Source organism: Dreissena polymorpha, chromosome 7, assembly GCF_020536995.1.
Source record: "Dreissena polymorpha isolate Duluth1 chromosome 7, UMN_Dpol_1.0, whole genome shotgun sequence".
Classification (NCBI taxonomy): domain Eukaryota; kingdom Metazoa; phylum Mollusca; class Bivalvia; order Myida; family Dreissenidae; genus Dreissena; species Dreissena polymorpha.
In genome coordinates, this window is record NC_068361.1 from 56,038,327 (window position 1) to 56,054,362 (window position 16,036).

The 16,036-nt window shown below is 36.7% G+C and overlaps 2 protein-coding genes across 2 annotated transcripts in view; one reads left to right on the plus strand and one right to left on the minus strand.

The window, feature by feature from the left end:
* Positions 1 to 16,036, minus strand: part of LOC127839721 (uncharacterized) — an 89,122-nt gene that overhangs the window by 53,342 nt on the left and 19,744 nt on the right. The gene's annotated exons all lie outside the window — the stretch shown is intronic.
* LOC127836908 (WD repeat-containing protein 37-like) lies at positions 3,153 to 8,511 on the plus strand. The gene is made up of 3 exons (XM_052363555.1): positions 3,153 to 3,388; positions 4,587 to 4,701; positions 6,054 to 8,511. Exons 1-3 carry the CDS (start codon positions 3,342 to 3,344, stop codon positions 6,174 to 6,176), a joined length of 285 nt encoding a protein of 94 aa, XP_052219515.1. The 5' UTR covers positions 3,153 to 3,341; the 3' UTR covers positions 6,177 to 8,511.

Here is a 16,036-nt window from a genome sequence, read left to right on the forward strand (position 1 = left end):
TATCATCCATGTCAAAATAACCATCGTCAGATACAACAACAACATCATTTAAAACAACTGAAATTATTGTATTTGCATCAGACATTACAAACAAAATTAAACACAAATAATAGGTTTTCAATTTACACAATCAACATTTAAAGATTATTTAATGTCACATCATACCACTTTACTAGGTCAAGGTTGGATCTTAAGAACAGTTAATCTTAAGTCGAATTGATATGCGACTGAGGCCGTCCCTATTTGTACTGTAAAAGTCTGCACAAAATTGTTCATCAACGATCTCATCACCATGATCACCATCATCAACAACCATCATCAACAACACTGTCACGTTCAGACCATTCAGAGGTGGAAGTTGTCCAGTCATATATTCGAAATCGTTTCACATCAACATGCTGCATATCTTCGAGTTCTTGTTGGATGGGGATGTATTCCTCTGGTGGAATGATATGCATTATGCCTGTGTCCATGTAATAACCACAACATAATTCGAATCTACACTCAAGTGAGTGAGTCCATGCAGACAGCTTGTTCACCAGCTGGCGAAGTTCTGATGGATTCAATGTATCAAAACAGACAGTAACATGATCCAATGACAGAGGAAGCAGTAGGTCGATACATGCAGATAAATGCATTCTAAGCGTTTCCAGCTGTGAGAGTTGTGCTAGTGACCGCGACAATGACGATACATGATAAGCTTTCAACTTCCGAAAATAATTACTCCCATTCGAAAGACTCAGATTCGTTACACTCAGACCGAGCAGTGTCTCCCATAGACCAGGACAATCTTGTGCGACATCGAATTGACATGTATTGTTTAAATCAGTTGTTTTACATACGTTTATACATGACTCGCCGTATTCATTCCATACATGCGATACAAAAATGTATGTCACAGTCCTCCAGCTCATATACATGCTTTAAACTAGGCTTTACATGATCGAGTGAAGTTATGTCACAGGCCTCCAGAGAACACTTCACCCTATGATCAAGTGTAAACAGTGTGGTGATCAGACTGCTTAGCCAGGCTGAGGAACACGTTACACCAGACAGTACATTGAATGTACACGTATTGTTTAAATCCGTTGTTATTCTTGCGTCTGTACAAGTTGACTTGCTGACTTTGAGTGAAGTTAATCTAAAAATAGATTAAATTCGACACAATTTATCAGACTTTTTTAAAAATTGAAAACCTGGTTTTGTGACAATTTTGTTGTATGCATGGGCCCTATGGTAGAGATTTTGTGTGCATCAAGTTTCCATTGGTAGGGATTTATTTGGTGCAAATAAGAGCTATCAAGCCATGCTTGGTTGTAAATGAGGGCCCTCAGGGAGGGATATGGTGTTAATTAGGCCCTATTGGAGTGCCTAGTGGCCAAGATTAGGTATACATGAGGACCCAGAGGCCAGGATTTGGTACACATCATGACATGAGGGCCTAGTGGCTGAGATTTGGTATACACCAGGGCTTAGAGGCTGAAATTTGGAACACTTAAGGAGCTAGAAGCTGAAATTTTGTGTATATGAGAGGCCAGTGGCCGAGACTGTGTATACAAGTACACCTGGGCCTAGAGGCAGGGATCTCGTGCAAATTAGCCAGAGAAGCCGAAATTGTGTACGTTTTAGGGCCAAGGGGAAGAGATTTGGTCTCCATAAGGACTCAGTGGCACGGATGTGATATGCATCAGTGCTGAGTGGCAGAGATTTTATATAAATGAAGGCCCAGTGCAAGAGATATGATCCACATGTATACAGTCAGGCATAACATTTTGTCAATGTTTATGATGCAATTGTATAATTATCTAGTTCTCTTGAACACTTATAAGTGTTCAGAATTACTGAATTCAAAATTAATACCGTAATACCCAAATTAATGGTGATTTTGTTGTTAAATAATTCTTTTAATTAAACAGTTTATCCTAAGTTTTATGTTCTATCCAACTATTCGTTACTTAAAGTGTGTTGAACTTTTTTTTTAGAAAACAGATCAACCCACCACTCTCCGCACCCCACTGCGCGAGTTGATTGGACATCACAGTGTGGTGATTGCTGCTGATTGGTTGAAAGGCCATCTTTTCTAACGCAGAAAATGGGGCAAACTTGACTGTTCTGAAAGGTAAATCCAGACTGGACGTACACTTTTTAGTCTTCAAAAATACTCATTATCAGAGGCTTTTTATCAAATGTAATCTCTTTAAATGTATTTTCGAACAAAACTTCAATATTTGAAGTATATATACATATATACATGTAATATATAATCTAACCTTAAACCTATACTATGAAGGAAAACAATGCATTTAAGAAAAAAATAGATTAATACAAAGATTTGTCATCATAGGTTTTGAAAATCAGGACCATGTATGCCCTCTTTCTTTTAATACGTCATTTATTTGGAGTTCAATTCCATACAGGCCACGACCAGGAACTTACAGACCTAAGGGCCCACCCCTGTCAAGACCTTGTGGTGACCTCATCCAAGGACACAACCTTCAGACTGTGGGACGTCAGGGACCCTAACATGCCTGCCACAGTGTTCCAGGGCCACAATCAGTAGGGACTACTATATTTGAACCTCGCTCTATGAAAACAAGGCTTAATATGGGCTGATAATTGATAGGCTATGTTTTAGCTTTGCTCTATGAAAACAAGGCTAAATATGGGCTGATATTTTATAGGCTATATTTGAGTCTTGCTCTATGAAAACAAGGCTAAATATGGGCTGATATTTGATAGGCTATATTTGAGCCTCGCTCTATGAAAACAAGATGAAATATAGACTGATAATTGATAGGCCTTATTATCATATAATGATACCTGTGAAAATATGTACATTTTTTAAACCTCCTGGTACGGGTGGCATAAAGCAGATGCACCGTCCGTCCGCCGGCATTCCATTTTTTGGATGATTTTTATGTAACCCTGACAGATATTGAACTGATTTTGGTATGTGTGTCTAATTACAGATGAAGTGTGAGTTTCGTTCCGGTTCATGCATTTCTGGCGTAGTTATGGGCCTTGGACTGATGAATTTTCGCTATAATAACTGTATTTCGAAGAAATGTACATTTTTAGAATAAATTTTTATCAACAACATTTGATTTGCTATTCTTGACCAGTAACAGCAACATTTGATTTGTTATTCTAGACCAGTATCAACAACATTTGGTATGTTATTCTAGACCAGTAACAACACCATTTGGTATGTTATTCTAGACCAGTATCAACACCATTTGGTATGTTATTCTAGACCAGTTACAACGGCAGCCTTTGCTGGTAATGAGAAGGTGGTTTCGGGCAGCGATGATCGTACAGTGAAAGTCTGGGATCTGAAGAACATGCGGTCACCCAAAGCCACCATCCGTACTGACTCATCTGTGAACAGGTTAGCGTCAATTGAGCCTCTTTCCACGATAGTTGGTCTTAATTTATGTGCATGCAGTGTCGTTCTAGAGTAGCCTTTACAGTCTGCACAGGCAAATAAGGGACGGCACTCTTGGCTATTCTCGTATGATTTGTTTTAAGAAAGTATCTTCTTAGCAAACATCCAGTTTAGGCGGAAAGTGTCGTCACAGATTACCCTGTGTGGTATACACAGGCTTGGGACAACACTTTATGCAATTGGATATATCCCAGTTTTCTCAGAACGAGCCTTGATTGACCACTTGCTTCTTTTCAGTATATGGATCTAATCGCGCAATTACTGGAAAACAAAAGAAATTTTCAGAATAGAATTTTCGTGGATTTTTTGCGAGTCGTGTCAAAACCACAAACTCAAATGTCCGAAAAATGGCCATACGTAAATACCACATTGAAAACAAATCTTCAGTATTGGCTGGCATTTGAGTGAATGGTAAATAACAGAATATGCATGCTTAGTCCAACAAGTTTACTTTATGTAATGAAAAGACAACCCTTAATAATGTGAAAAAAGTTGACAACACAAATTATGACTGAGATTTTGTAGAAGATATAAATAAATGCTTTAAAGTTAATGTTAAAAAGCGCTTGGTGAGAATGGAATATATACTTAACTGTGCGCTGTGTATGAACCTAGAGGACTTCCTTGATTTGCTCCAGAGGCATTAAACGGCATCCTGTGTGCAGACAATTCATTATTTATGATCACCATATCTGATTCCGGTATATGGCACATATGATTGCGGTGGTTTGTATTTTAATCAGTAAGATATCCATAAGAAACTATGTCAGCAAAATTAAAAAATAAATAAGTGAAAAAAAATCAACAAACCATTACATATATGTGTCAATGGGTTTACTACCTTTATTACTTTAAAGAATGATGATTTCTCACTAATATTTATTTTAACATTAATGATTTTACAGTAATAACAGTCAAAATGATGGCAGTGCATTTAAGTTACATACAGTTAAAGTCATTGAAAAATGCACATTATTGCCCTGCAAATTATTTTTAAAAAACTTGTTGATTTTGGCGGGCTATAAATAGTGTATCCCCCTTACTCTTAAGAACAGAATGGATAATGTTAAACACAAAATCAGTATTTAAAAAAAACAGATTTGAAGTAAAGGCTGTACAGAGTTTTGTCGGAACATTTCAGATTGTGTGTTTCGCAGTCACAGAACATGATAGCCATCCCACACGATAACAGACACATACGACTTTTTGACATCAATGGAAACAGAATTGGAAGACTACCGCGCAGCAGCAGAACTGTAAGTCGTGACTGGGATAGAGAATGGATTCTTACATGTAACTGGTGGAAAAATGATAATCGTCACCATCATCATCATCATAATCATCACCACCACCATCACCAACATCAACCCCACACTATTGTCGTCGTTGTCGTCATCATCATCATCATCATCATCATCATCAGTACTATAATGTCATGTCAAACAAAATGTATGTGATCATTTAGATATTAATTTTAAAGTCACGCCCAGCTAAGATATTTAAAGGCGTATAACATGGATATCAGGTATAATTACTCACGGACTCTAGATTACAATATCAATATACACTCCGTGAATTACTCAATAATTATTATTTTACCAATTTGATGCACGTTTATTGTTACTATTTTGGTTTGTTGAATACTGTAAACGTATAGAAATTAGTCGGTATGAAATTTCGTGGTGTAATAAAATACAACTAATTTGTTGACACGTAATTTCGTGGATTTCAAATAAAAAACAACTAATTTGTTGATATGTAATTTCGTGGATTTCAAATTTTCGGGGAAGACCGACCGTCATAATAATTAAACTTTTATTAAAAACCCAGAGTTATAACGAAGCATTATCTGCTAATCTGTGTTGACAGCAAGACTTGAGGTTAATGTGCACTGAAGCATGAAAGTGTTGCCGATAATTGTCGATAAGAGCGATAAAGTGGTACACTTGTTCGTCCCGCTCGCTAATTGCCATCAATGCTGTTTTGACAATATTTGTAATTCTCAGCGCAATCGGTCCCAAAGTAGTAACAATTGAGTAATAAGGTCCCCAACATAAAACCGTTATCTCTCTCGTCTCTTTTAACTTTAATTGGCACTAATTTACATACGTGATAAATCTGAAAACTGCGTAAAAAATGATATTTTATATTAACACACTACTTGTTATTCATACTAAGTAATCATTAACATCGTAGTGCTTATCATACTAATTAATCATAAACATCTTAGTTTAAACATATATAATTTACGCCAAATGAGTGGAAAATAACAACACCATTTTTATTTCAGAAATATTTTAATTAGTCAAGATATGGTGTAATGTGACGTACTGAAGTGAAGTAACTATAACAAAAAACAAATATCTCGGATTACCGACAACAAAAGACAATGTCGGAAATGACATACGGAAATAACCTATTTCGGATTAAAATGTATAAATAATCGCTGGTACTTGAATTCGTGGTTCAGCAGACCAACGAAATCCACGAAAATTCGTACCACACGAAATTTAATGATTTTATAGTTTTTGGGTAGTGAGGCTTTAGAAATAGGATATCAGCAAATAACTACCTTTGAATTCTCATAAAAGCCATGGCTCTTTTGTAGGGCCACTCAAAAATGGTGTGCAGTGTAGCCTGGGCCGAGGACAACCCGGTGTGTAACCTTTTCTCATGCGGTTTCGACAGACAGGTCCTAGGTTGGAGCATCAATGTCCAGATCAAGGAATGAAAAGAGTCAGTCATGGATCGTTCTGAATAAACATTAGCCTAGTTCATGGAAAACTGGGCTTAATGCATGGGACAGCACTCTCCGCCTAAACTGGATTTTTGCTAAAGAGATGCTTTCTTCAAACGAAAAAATACAAACAAGTGGAAAGTGTTGTCTCTGATAAGCCTGTGCAGATTTCTCAGGCTAATCTGTAGAGCTGTAACGATTCAGATCGATGCATCGAAAAACCGATTCAAGGCCGCCAATTCGATTTCGATACCAATACAGCCAATTTCTGTTCGATTCACTGCAATCCCGATTGATCCGCATTTTAAACCTTACCTTCCAAATCCGTCATCTCAACGTTCTTGTCATTTGTAATACATCTTGTGATTGGTCAATAGCCAATATGTCATCCAATGAATGAATGAATAACATGCTGAGCATTACATCAACCGGTAAAATGGCTTCTTCAACCACGCCGAAAGACCCACGTCAAAATTAAAATCAAAAGTATGGGAACAATTCGTGTTTCGCGAAGGTTCTGATGCAAAGGCAACTTGCAAAACGTGTTTTGTTGACGTAAGTTATCCACATGGTTTGTTTACTTAACTGTGTGCATTCTGTTAAGAAATCAAAAAGAAGTTGTTTATTTACTAACATGTTTTTTTCTTCTGATAAACACGTGATACATTTAGCATTCTATGTTATTTAAGAACAACTCAACAGAAAGTTTTGTTCAAAAATTTTGTTACTTATAAAACAATGTTGCGTTTTCATATTTTATAAAATATAAAATTTATAAAAAATTAAACACTTTAAATGTACAGCATAATAAGTTAATAACAAATACCATACATATTATTTCATGCTCTGGACAAACCAAACATGAAATAGTTTGCAAAATAAGCAGGAAATAGTTTAATTTGAATCGAATCGAAAATAATCGAATCAGACCATTTCGTATCGAAATCGAATCGAATGATGGGTGAATTGTTACAGCTCTGGGGCGACACATGCATTAAGCCCAATGTTCCCTTAAGAAGGCTCATATTATCTGGAGAAATTAAAATGTTCTTGTTCTAAATACATTTTATTCCATGCTTACATGGAAGAGTGTGTTTTCAATACCAAACTATGAAAAGATTTGTTTTCTGTCATTGCCTGTCACCAAATTCAAGGTAGATCTAGAAAATATTTTTAAGTTTTTTTCTCAATTTAATTTGGTAATGTTATAGCTAGGTATTTAGTTGTATAGAATGTATGAATATAAATAGGTGTTAATAAGTAGTGTTGGTGGATGTTACATTGAATTGTCAATAATTATGTTATGTTTATTTGAAAAATTTATTGTGCATGTAAGAAAAAAATGAATATATTAAACGCAAAGAATACCATTTCATGCACAAATATGTTCTAGTACTGCATGATTAATACATAGAAAATACTGATTGAATATATTTAGTAAGGCATAGCACAACTAAACCACCTGTCTTAGTTCAAACTTATTTATTTAAGCTGGATTGCATTGAAAGACTAAGGCTTATTGAAACGCTGTCGAGTATGTTCCCTGGGTATAACCAGTACATGTTGTCTTTGAAAGAGATCTAAAGAAAGCCCCCACAATGGGGATCAAACACGCGAGCCTTGGCAGGTGGTTCAGGTTTCAGTGCCATAATGCCTAGCAAATGAATCTGTAGTCAATCACTATCCCATTATTGTTTGGCAATGTCCTATTTTAATCATTATGTTGATTTATTAAAAAGGCCTATCCAAACAACTTCGAATACGAACTAAGGGTGTCCAAATTTTTCTGCTAGGTCAACATTGTCATCTTTTGTCTGTACTAAATCTGACTGGGGTTTTGTTTAAATACTCTATATTTGTGCAACATGAAATTGTTGCTTGTTGTATTAGTTTCCAGTGGTGTCGCAACATAAATTGTTTGTTTTATCCATTCCATGCTTATGCCAGAAAAGTGCTGACTCATGCCAAAGATAAAGAAATAATTATTGCATCCATATTTATTGTAAATAATTGATTTTAATTAAAACAGTTATGAATTTCATTTGTGAGTATTTTCCCGTCTAAAAAATGTATGTAAGTGTATTTAATATACTTTAAAAAGATCATAAATTTAGACATGTTTAATAGATGTATTTAGCTTAATGTTTTATTTGCTTTCTGTTGATCAATTTTAACCGTTTGTTGTTTATAAAACCAGAGGCGTATGTTATCTTTGATAATACATGTAATGCTTTCAATGTATGAATATACGATAAACTAATAAGTTATAGCGAAACTCCACGAACTTCTGGAACACCCCTCGTATATGTTAAGTAAATAAATGATTTTTGTTTACATGCAAATTGCATCTAATCTTATCATAACTGAATCTCATGGATTAATATGATTATTTTCCAATTTTCTGAAGAAAGAAAACATTTTAAACGAATTGCTTTGCGACGATGGCATTCTAGTTTGCAGAGCAGAGGTCTTCTGATCGATAAATGTGCGAAAAACCAGTTTAAAATCGTGGCAGTGAATGCGAATTTGAGCCTTGTTCTGGAAATATAGGGTCAAATGCATGTGCGTAAAATGTCATCTCTGATTAGTTTGTGCAGTCCACACAGGCTAATCAGGGACGACACTTTCCGCCTAAACTGGATTTTTGTTAATAAGAGACTTTCTTCAAACAAACAAGAGCTGTGTTTGTGAAACACAATGCCCCCTACTGCACCGCTTTGAAGCAATATATTTGACCTTGATGGATGACCTTGACCTTTCACCACTCAAAATGCGCAGCTCCATGAGATACACATGCATGCCAAGTATCCAGTTGCTATCTTTAATATTGCAAAAGTTATGACAAAGGTTCAAGTTTTCGGACAAACACACAGACAATGAAAGACAGACAGGCCAAAAACAATATATCCCCGATTATTCGATCCGGGCGCATACAAAATTTCATAGAAGCAGAACGTGTTGTCCCTAATTAGCCTGTGCGGACAGCACATGCTTACCTGGGACTACACTTTGCGCACATGCATTTAGACCAGTTTTCCAAGAAAGAGGTTCATTAAGTGACAACTGCTGGCGATAGCTGGTGTCCAAATATCTAAGGAAACATATTCCTAAAATGTTGGATTTTTTTTTCTTCCCAAAGATACTCAAAACTGCAATCAAATTAGATGCTAGAAATTGTTAAAAATAAGTTGAAGTTTTCAACACTATGTTAATCATTTGATTAAATTCAACTTTGCACGTACAGCAAACAACACGTATTTTCTTGTGATTTGTATGTATTGACAAAATGATGATAGCAGTAATGCTTTTATAGAATTAAACAAAATTACTAAGCATTTAATAATTATTTTTGCAACTATACGGATTCGAAACGGATATAATAATAGTTAATGCTTAACAAATAAAGTTAGCACCAGTAGTTGGCGTGTGCCATCTTTTGAAAGGTTTTGTCAAAGTTTTAGTGTGCGTTGACCGAGTACATTGGAAACATTAATCAAACAAAATACTAGTTCCTTCTTTTTGTCACTGTATTTTAGTTTGATTTCTGATAAGTTAACATATGTTCGATACCTTTGGTTTGCAAAGCATAGGTAACGCTGGTGATGACAGCTTCAGAATAGAGGACAATGGTGTTGGTTTGGGAACAGGAAGTGGCGACAGAAGGATGTTTACTTAATACGTACTTAATCGGTGGCCAACAGCAGTTGGGCCAGACTTACCAGACATAAGGATGGTTATCACGCATCAGGTTGAGGTTTACAAGGCAGACAGGCAGTCATTAGCTTTATTCATTATCATCATAATACAATACACATTTGCGTCAGTATTATCATAATAAACATCATCACCATCACATGCAGCAGCTTCAACAACAGCAACATTATCACTGTTGCCGTATTCGTTATTGTTGCAATATCATTTGCACAAACTTATTCAGCATTTGCCATCAGTATTCTTCTGTTCTTATTAGTATTATCAATATCAGAAAATTATCGTTAGAGACACAACAAACATTTAAAACATTTGAAATCATTTGATTTGCATCAGACATTAAAAACCAAACTTAAAAAAAAATATGATTACAATTTGCACAATGAACATGTAAATATTATTGTCTTGCACATGTATCACTTACACAAGAATATGTAAATATAAATGTCTTGCCACATGTAACACTTTACTAGGTCAAGGTTGGATCTTAATCTTAAGTCGCATTGATATGCGACTGAGGCCGTCAATCTGACTGCGAGGGAAACCAATATGAAGTAGTCTAAGAAAGTCTTTACAAAATTCATTATCAACAATCTCATCAACAAGATCACCATCAACAACACTGTCACGTGCAGACCATTGATTGGTGGAACGTGCCCAGTCATATATTCGAAACCGTTCCACATCAACATGCTGCATAGTTTCGAGTTCTTGTTGGATGGCTATGTATTCCTCTGATGGAATTATATGTTTCACATTTGTGTCCTTGAAATGACCACAAACGAATTCCACTCTACACTCAAGTGAGTGAGTCCATGCAGACAGCTTGTTCACCAGCTGGCGAAGTTCTGATGGATGCAATGTTTCAAAACAGACAGTCACATGATTCAATGACAGAGGAAGCTGTAGGTCGATATATGCAATTAAATTCATTCTAAGCGTGTCCAGCTGTGAGAGGGTTGCTAGTGACCGTGACAATGACGATACATGATTGATAATTTTCAATCCATAAGACAAATAATCCCGACACAAAATACTCAGATTCTTGACACTCAGACCGAGCAGAGTCTCCCATAGACTAGGGCTATCGACAGACGGATTGAATGTACACGTATTGTTTAAATCCGTTGTTATTCTTGCGTCTGTAAAAGGTGACTTGCTGACTTTGAGAGAAGTTATGTCACAACGGTACATACCACACTCCACCCTATGATCGAGTGTCAACAGTGTGGTGATCAGACTGCGTAGCCAGGTAGAGGAACACGTTACATGTAACAATTCAATGTGTTTTATGGAGGGCAGTACTGGAGTATAGTCTGCACACAGTACTGGATCAGCACCGTTCAAAAGACACCATGTATGAATGTCTTTCTTGTCACATCTGTTGAAATCAAATTCATGTAAACCAATAAACTTAAGTTTTTGATTGTTATTAATGAGAAGTTGCTTCGGTAACACTTGCACTTTATTGCTGATTGTTATCGAATTTAAGTTTTCAAACATTGACAAATCTAGTTCTTTATAAGCTGTGCATATTTTAATACATTTCAGATTCTTATAATGAATAATAGAGTGTGGTAGTAAAGTTACTCTATTTCCAAGATCAATTGATTCTATGTGTTCATAATGTGACATGTCAAGCGCTTCACATTTACAACCCATATTCATTGTTAGATATTTCAACTTCTTCAAACCCGCAAGTGTATTTGGTAGCACGGTTATATCACCATTGAGCTCCAACTGTTCTATGTGTTCATAATGTGACATGTCAAGCGCTTCACATTTACAACCAAAATCCATTGTTAGATATTTCAACTTCTTCAAGCTCGCAAGTGCATTTGGTAGCACGGATACACGATGCTCGAGCTGCAACTGTTCCAAGTTGTGACAGGCTGATAAGTCAAACTCCAAACAAGACGCAGACGATCTGACTTCTTTCTGATTTGCTCTCCTACAGGGGTCGGCATAATCACGTGCAGGTAATGAAACGTGTACCTGACAAAGAGAAGACGAAGCGAAAACATTTAAAGATCGAGCCCGTGGAGCGTTCAGTGCAAAGATGTTGATCAAATCTTCAGTATTACTTTCAAAAAAGTCAAAGTGACTCAGATGTAGGCCTATTGGAGTGTTCTTGTTTGCCACAGCCTCCCTATAACCTAAAAGGATGACGCTTTGGAAACCATAGTGATCAAACCCATGACGAACATCGACGCACTGATTCATCAGTGCAGACAGTTTATTAGCTGCCAAGATGTTGAAGCCACAAAGAAATATGAAAACTTGAGAAATATCCAGAAAAGAATCCCTATTACTTTTGAGATATTCGCAAATAACGTTATCAATCACGTCTGTATTGTTGGAGATGTGAAGAGCAGCAAAGTACTCTTGAACAGTCTTGTGGACAAACGAGCTTGTATTATCATAACATTTTTTACTTTTTCTTTTGGATATTAATCCTGAATGTAGTGCGAACTGCTTTGTACTTTCAGACAAATGAGCCGAAAGATTAATGTCGCTGAACACTAGTGATATTTCTTTTTCATTTGAAAACAAAAATGAAAACGCAGCTTTGGCTATAACATCTATATGTTCCATGTTTGGTCTAACGTAATTCGTGCGATAAAAGCATTTTACTGGTGATGGGTGGTATTGATCAAAATAACTCATTTGTGGGTTAGCTTTTTTACATAAGTTTTCAAGCAAAGTGGTGTACAATTCACACCTTGACGCTCCGGTAAGACTCTCAGCCATATCATCTACCCATGTACAGAGGACAAGCGTGTGTAGCATGGGCGAAGATGATATCGACTCAAGGTTACGACTCTTCAGAAAGTTCTGAAACTTCTTCACAGTTTCGTTAAGATCCTTTGTTTCATCAAGAAGATGTCGCAGTATCCTTTTACTGAATCCCTCAGAATCAATTACTCCGTAAACTTCCATCAATATGTCTATTTGAGAATTCTTGATACGTTCGTCCGCGAGTTTCCATGGTCTAGAAGTTGTGAGCACAATGCAATGATCCTTAGGAACTCCGTCCATAGATGGCAGAGCTTCTTTACCAGACCACTCATCCATACCGTCTTGAACGACGAGGTACATCACATTTCTCATTATGTTTAGGACCAGATTATTCGCACTTTCCCATTCGTCTGCCGCGTAGATTTTGTAGATGAGCTGTGTTTGTATCATGTGTGTTACATGTTTCTGTTCTCTCGAATCGCGCAACGAAATGAAAAAGAGAAACTTGAATTCATGAAGGGTATCAACATCACCAAACGCCGTTTGTTCTTTTGATTCTGTCGAGGGCTCATGCACGTTACACCAGTCGTGAACTAACTTGGAAGCAAAACTTGTCTTGCCGCTGCCTGGCTCGCCTTGTAAATATGTACGTCTAGATAAATGATCACCTCTATAAAAGCAATCTCTGTATGTTAATATTTGTTCTTGTTGTGTGCGTCTCCCATCATTCTCTATCTTCATCCTGTGTATTTTTGGAGTGGCATAAACGTCTTGTACGTGCTTATCGAGACTAGGATCCAAAGTAGACAGAGGCACGTAGCAAACGGTATCACGGTAATGGTTCACCAATCGCTTTAGAAGATCTGAAATAGTAATACTTCTTAATAAAAACAAATAACCTGCATGTTTCTATGCAGTAACCATATACTAATTTTTTTTTAAAGAAAACACCGCATAAAAGGTGCATGTCTATGAATAATACGATATTGTATTTTCAAATATAAGATAATAGTTATTACAATTGTTGAATAAATTTGTCTCCTTTTATAAATGTTAAGTAAAAAACTTTTTTGGAATCCCTAATCTAGTTTGTTCTTTCGTGCGCAAAAAAGAACTAGTAGAAAAGTCTTTTTTAAGTTATTTCACATAAAGAACCGCTTATAGCCTGATCCCTACCGATTTGCTGTAGTGTATATAATACACTTCTAAAATGTAGTACGTATTTATTTCTATTATTGAGTTGGAAGCCGACAGAAGGCATGTATCGAAAATGAAATGTATCATGCAATTTTAATTTCTAATTAAAAACGGTCTAATCCGCATAAAAATGTACCCAGATGAATATATTTGTGAACGTATATGCATTATTCGAATACATGTAATTTTTCGCAGAAATACAGATACACATACCCATAAAAAGCACTTTCGCTGGTTTTATGCACTCCGTCCTGAGGGTATATCGTGAAGGCAATTATCAAAGGAGATCAACTTAATGAAAAGCCTATTCCATGGTAGTTTTAAAGACTGACGGACAGAATGAAGGACAGACTGGCCATATGACAGACAGATCCACTATGAATCCAAGTGACCCATCTCTAGTTATATGAGGATGGTTTATTAACCCAAGTTCAAACGTTTGAGTGCTAATGTTTGTCTGTTTGGTAATTCATGCTTATTCAAGTGTGCAAATTGGTTATAACGAAGGTTATATATATTTTGTCAAATAAAACTTGTTTAAATTACAAACCTGCTACGCCTTGCTCGTATTCGTCTAGCTCCTTTTCATTCGCTGCTTGATTTATGCGGTTGATGCTTTCTTGTGTCTTATTTTTAATGAGTTGTTCTCCAGCCTGTGTTTTGTTTTCAATGCTTTGTTCTCCAGCCTGTGTTTTGTTTTCAATGCGTTGTTCCCCAGTCTGGGTTTTGTTTTCAATGCTTTGTTCTCCAGCCTGGGTTTTGTTTTCAATGCTTTGTTCTCCAGCCTGTGCCTTGTTTTTAAGGCGTTGTTCTCCAGCCAGTATTTTAGCCTCTAAGGTATTCAAACCTTCTTTCAGGGTCCTTACAGCCTCTTTAGAAAAATGTTCTCCGGCCTCTTTTGCTTGTGTGAGGGTTTGATTGGCTTCTTTCAACAACTTGCCCAAATCATCAAGTGAAAGACGATCATTCTGCAACTACATACAGTATTTGCATTTGTAGACTTTTAAACACAGATTCGCAGTTTTGTGATATCAAAATCCATTATTATATAATCTGTGTTTGTATATTATACAATAGACCAAGTAGAGACAAGTTTGCAGGGCAGAAAACCATATAAACAAGTGTTCCACGGACGGAGACATATGCCCCCCAAATAGGACTTGAACTAGTGACCCCAATTTCAATAGGGGCCATCTACTGCCCAATGCCAATGCGCATGTGAAGTATCAAGCAAATCGGTCAATTTGTTGATGAGTTATTGATCGGAAACAATTTTCACACTTATTGTGACAGTGACCATGACTTTTGACCTAGTGACCCTAATTTCGATAGGGGTCATCTACTATCCAAGGCCAATGCGCATGGGAAGTATCAAGCCGGTCGATTTGTTAACAAGTTATTGATCAGAATCGCTGTTCCAATTTTTTGTGCCAGTGACCATGACTTTTGACCTAGTGACCCAAATTACAGGCTTTCTACTGCCTCTCCACAAAAAAGTAGGGCAAAAGTGGGGCAAGATTTTAGCAAAAAGTAGGGCAAAATAGGGATTTTTACTGTTAAAAAGTAGGGCTAAATAAGACAAGGGCTGTTTGTAAAACATGCATGCCCCCCATATGAACTGTCCGTTGTAGTGGCAGCCATTGTGTGAATACGTTTTTTGTCACTGTGACCTTGACCTTTGACCTAGTGACCTGAAAATCAATAGGGGTCATCTGCGAGTCACGATCAATGTACCTATTAAGTGTCATGATCCTAGGCAAAAGCGTTCTTGAGTTATCATCCGAAAATGATTTTACTATTTTGGGTCATCATGACCTTGAACTTTGACCTTGTGACCTCAAAATCAATAGGGGTCATCTGCGAGTCATGATCAATCTACCTATGAAGTTTCATGATCCTAGGCGTGTGCGTTCTTGAGTTATCATCTGAAAACCATTTTACTATTTTGGGTCACCGTGACCTTGACCTTTGACCTAGTGACCTCAAAATCAATAGGGGTCATCTGCGAGTCATGATCAATCTACCCATAAAGTTTCATGATCCTAGGTGTATGTGTTCTTGAGTTATCATCCGGAAACCATTTAACTATTTCGGGTCACCATGACCTTGACCTTTTACCTAGTGACCTCAAAATCAAAAGTGGTCATCTGCGAGTCATGATCAATCTTCCCATGAAGTTTCATGATCCTAGGCGTATGCGTTCTTGA

Bases quoted from the DNA above. Each gene is read 5' to 3' on its own strand.
- LOC127836908 (XM_052363555.1), top strand. From the start codon at position 3,342: ATGCGGTCACCCAAAGCCACCATCCGTACTGACTCATCTGTGAACAG. The intron at 3,389-4,586 runs GTTAGCGTCAAT...GGAACATTTCAG, and splicing joins ACTGACTCATCTGTGAACAG to ATTGTGTGTTTCGCAGTCAC. The intron at 4,702-6,053 runs GTAAGTCGTGAC...GCTCTTTTGTAG, and splicing joins TACCGCGCAGCAGCAGAACT to GGCCACTCAAAAATGGTGTG.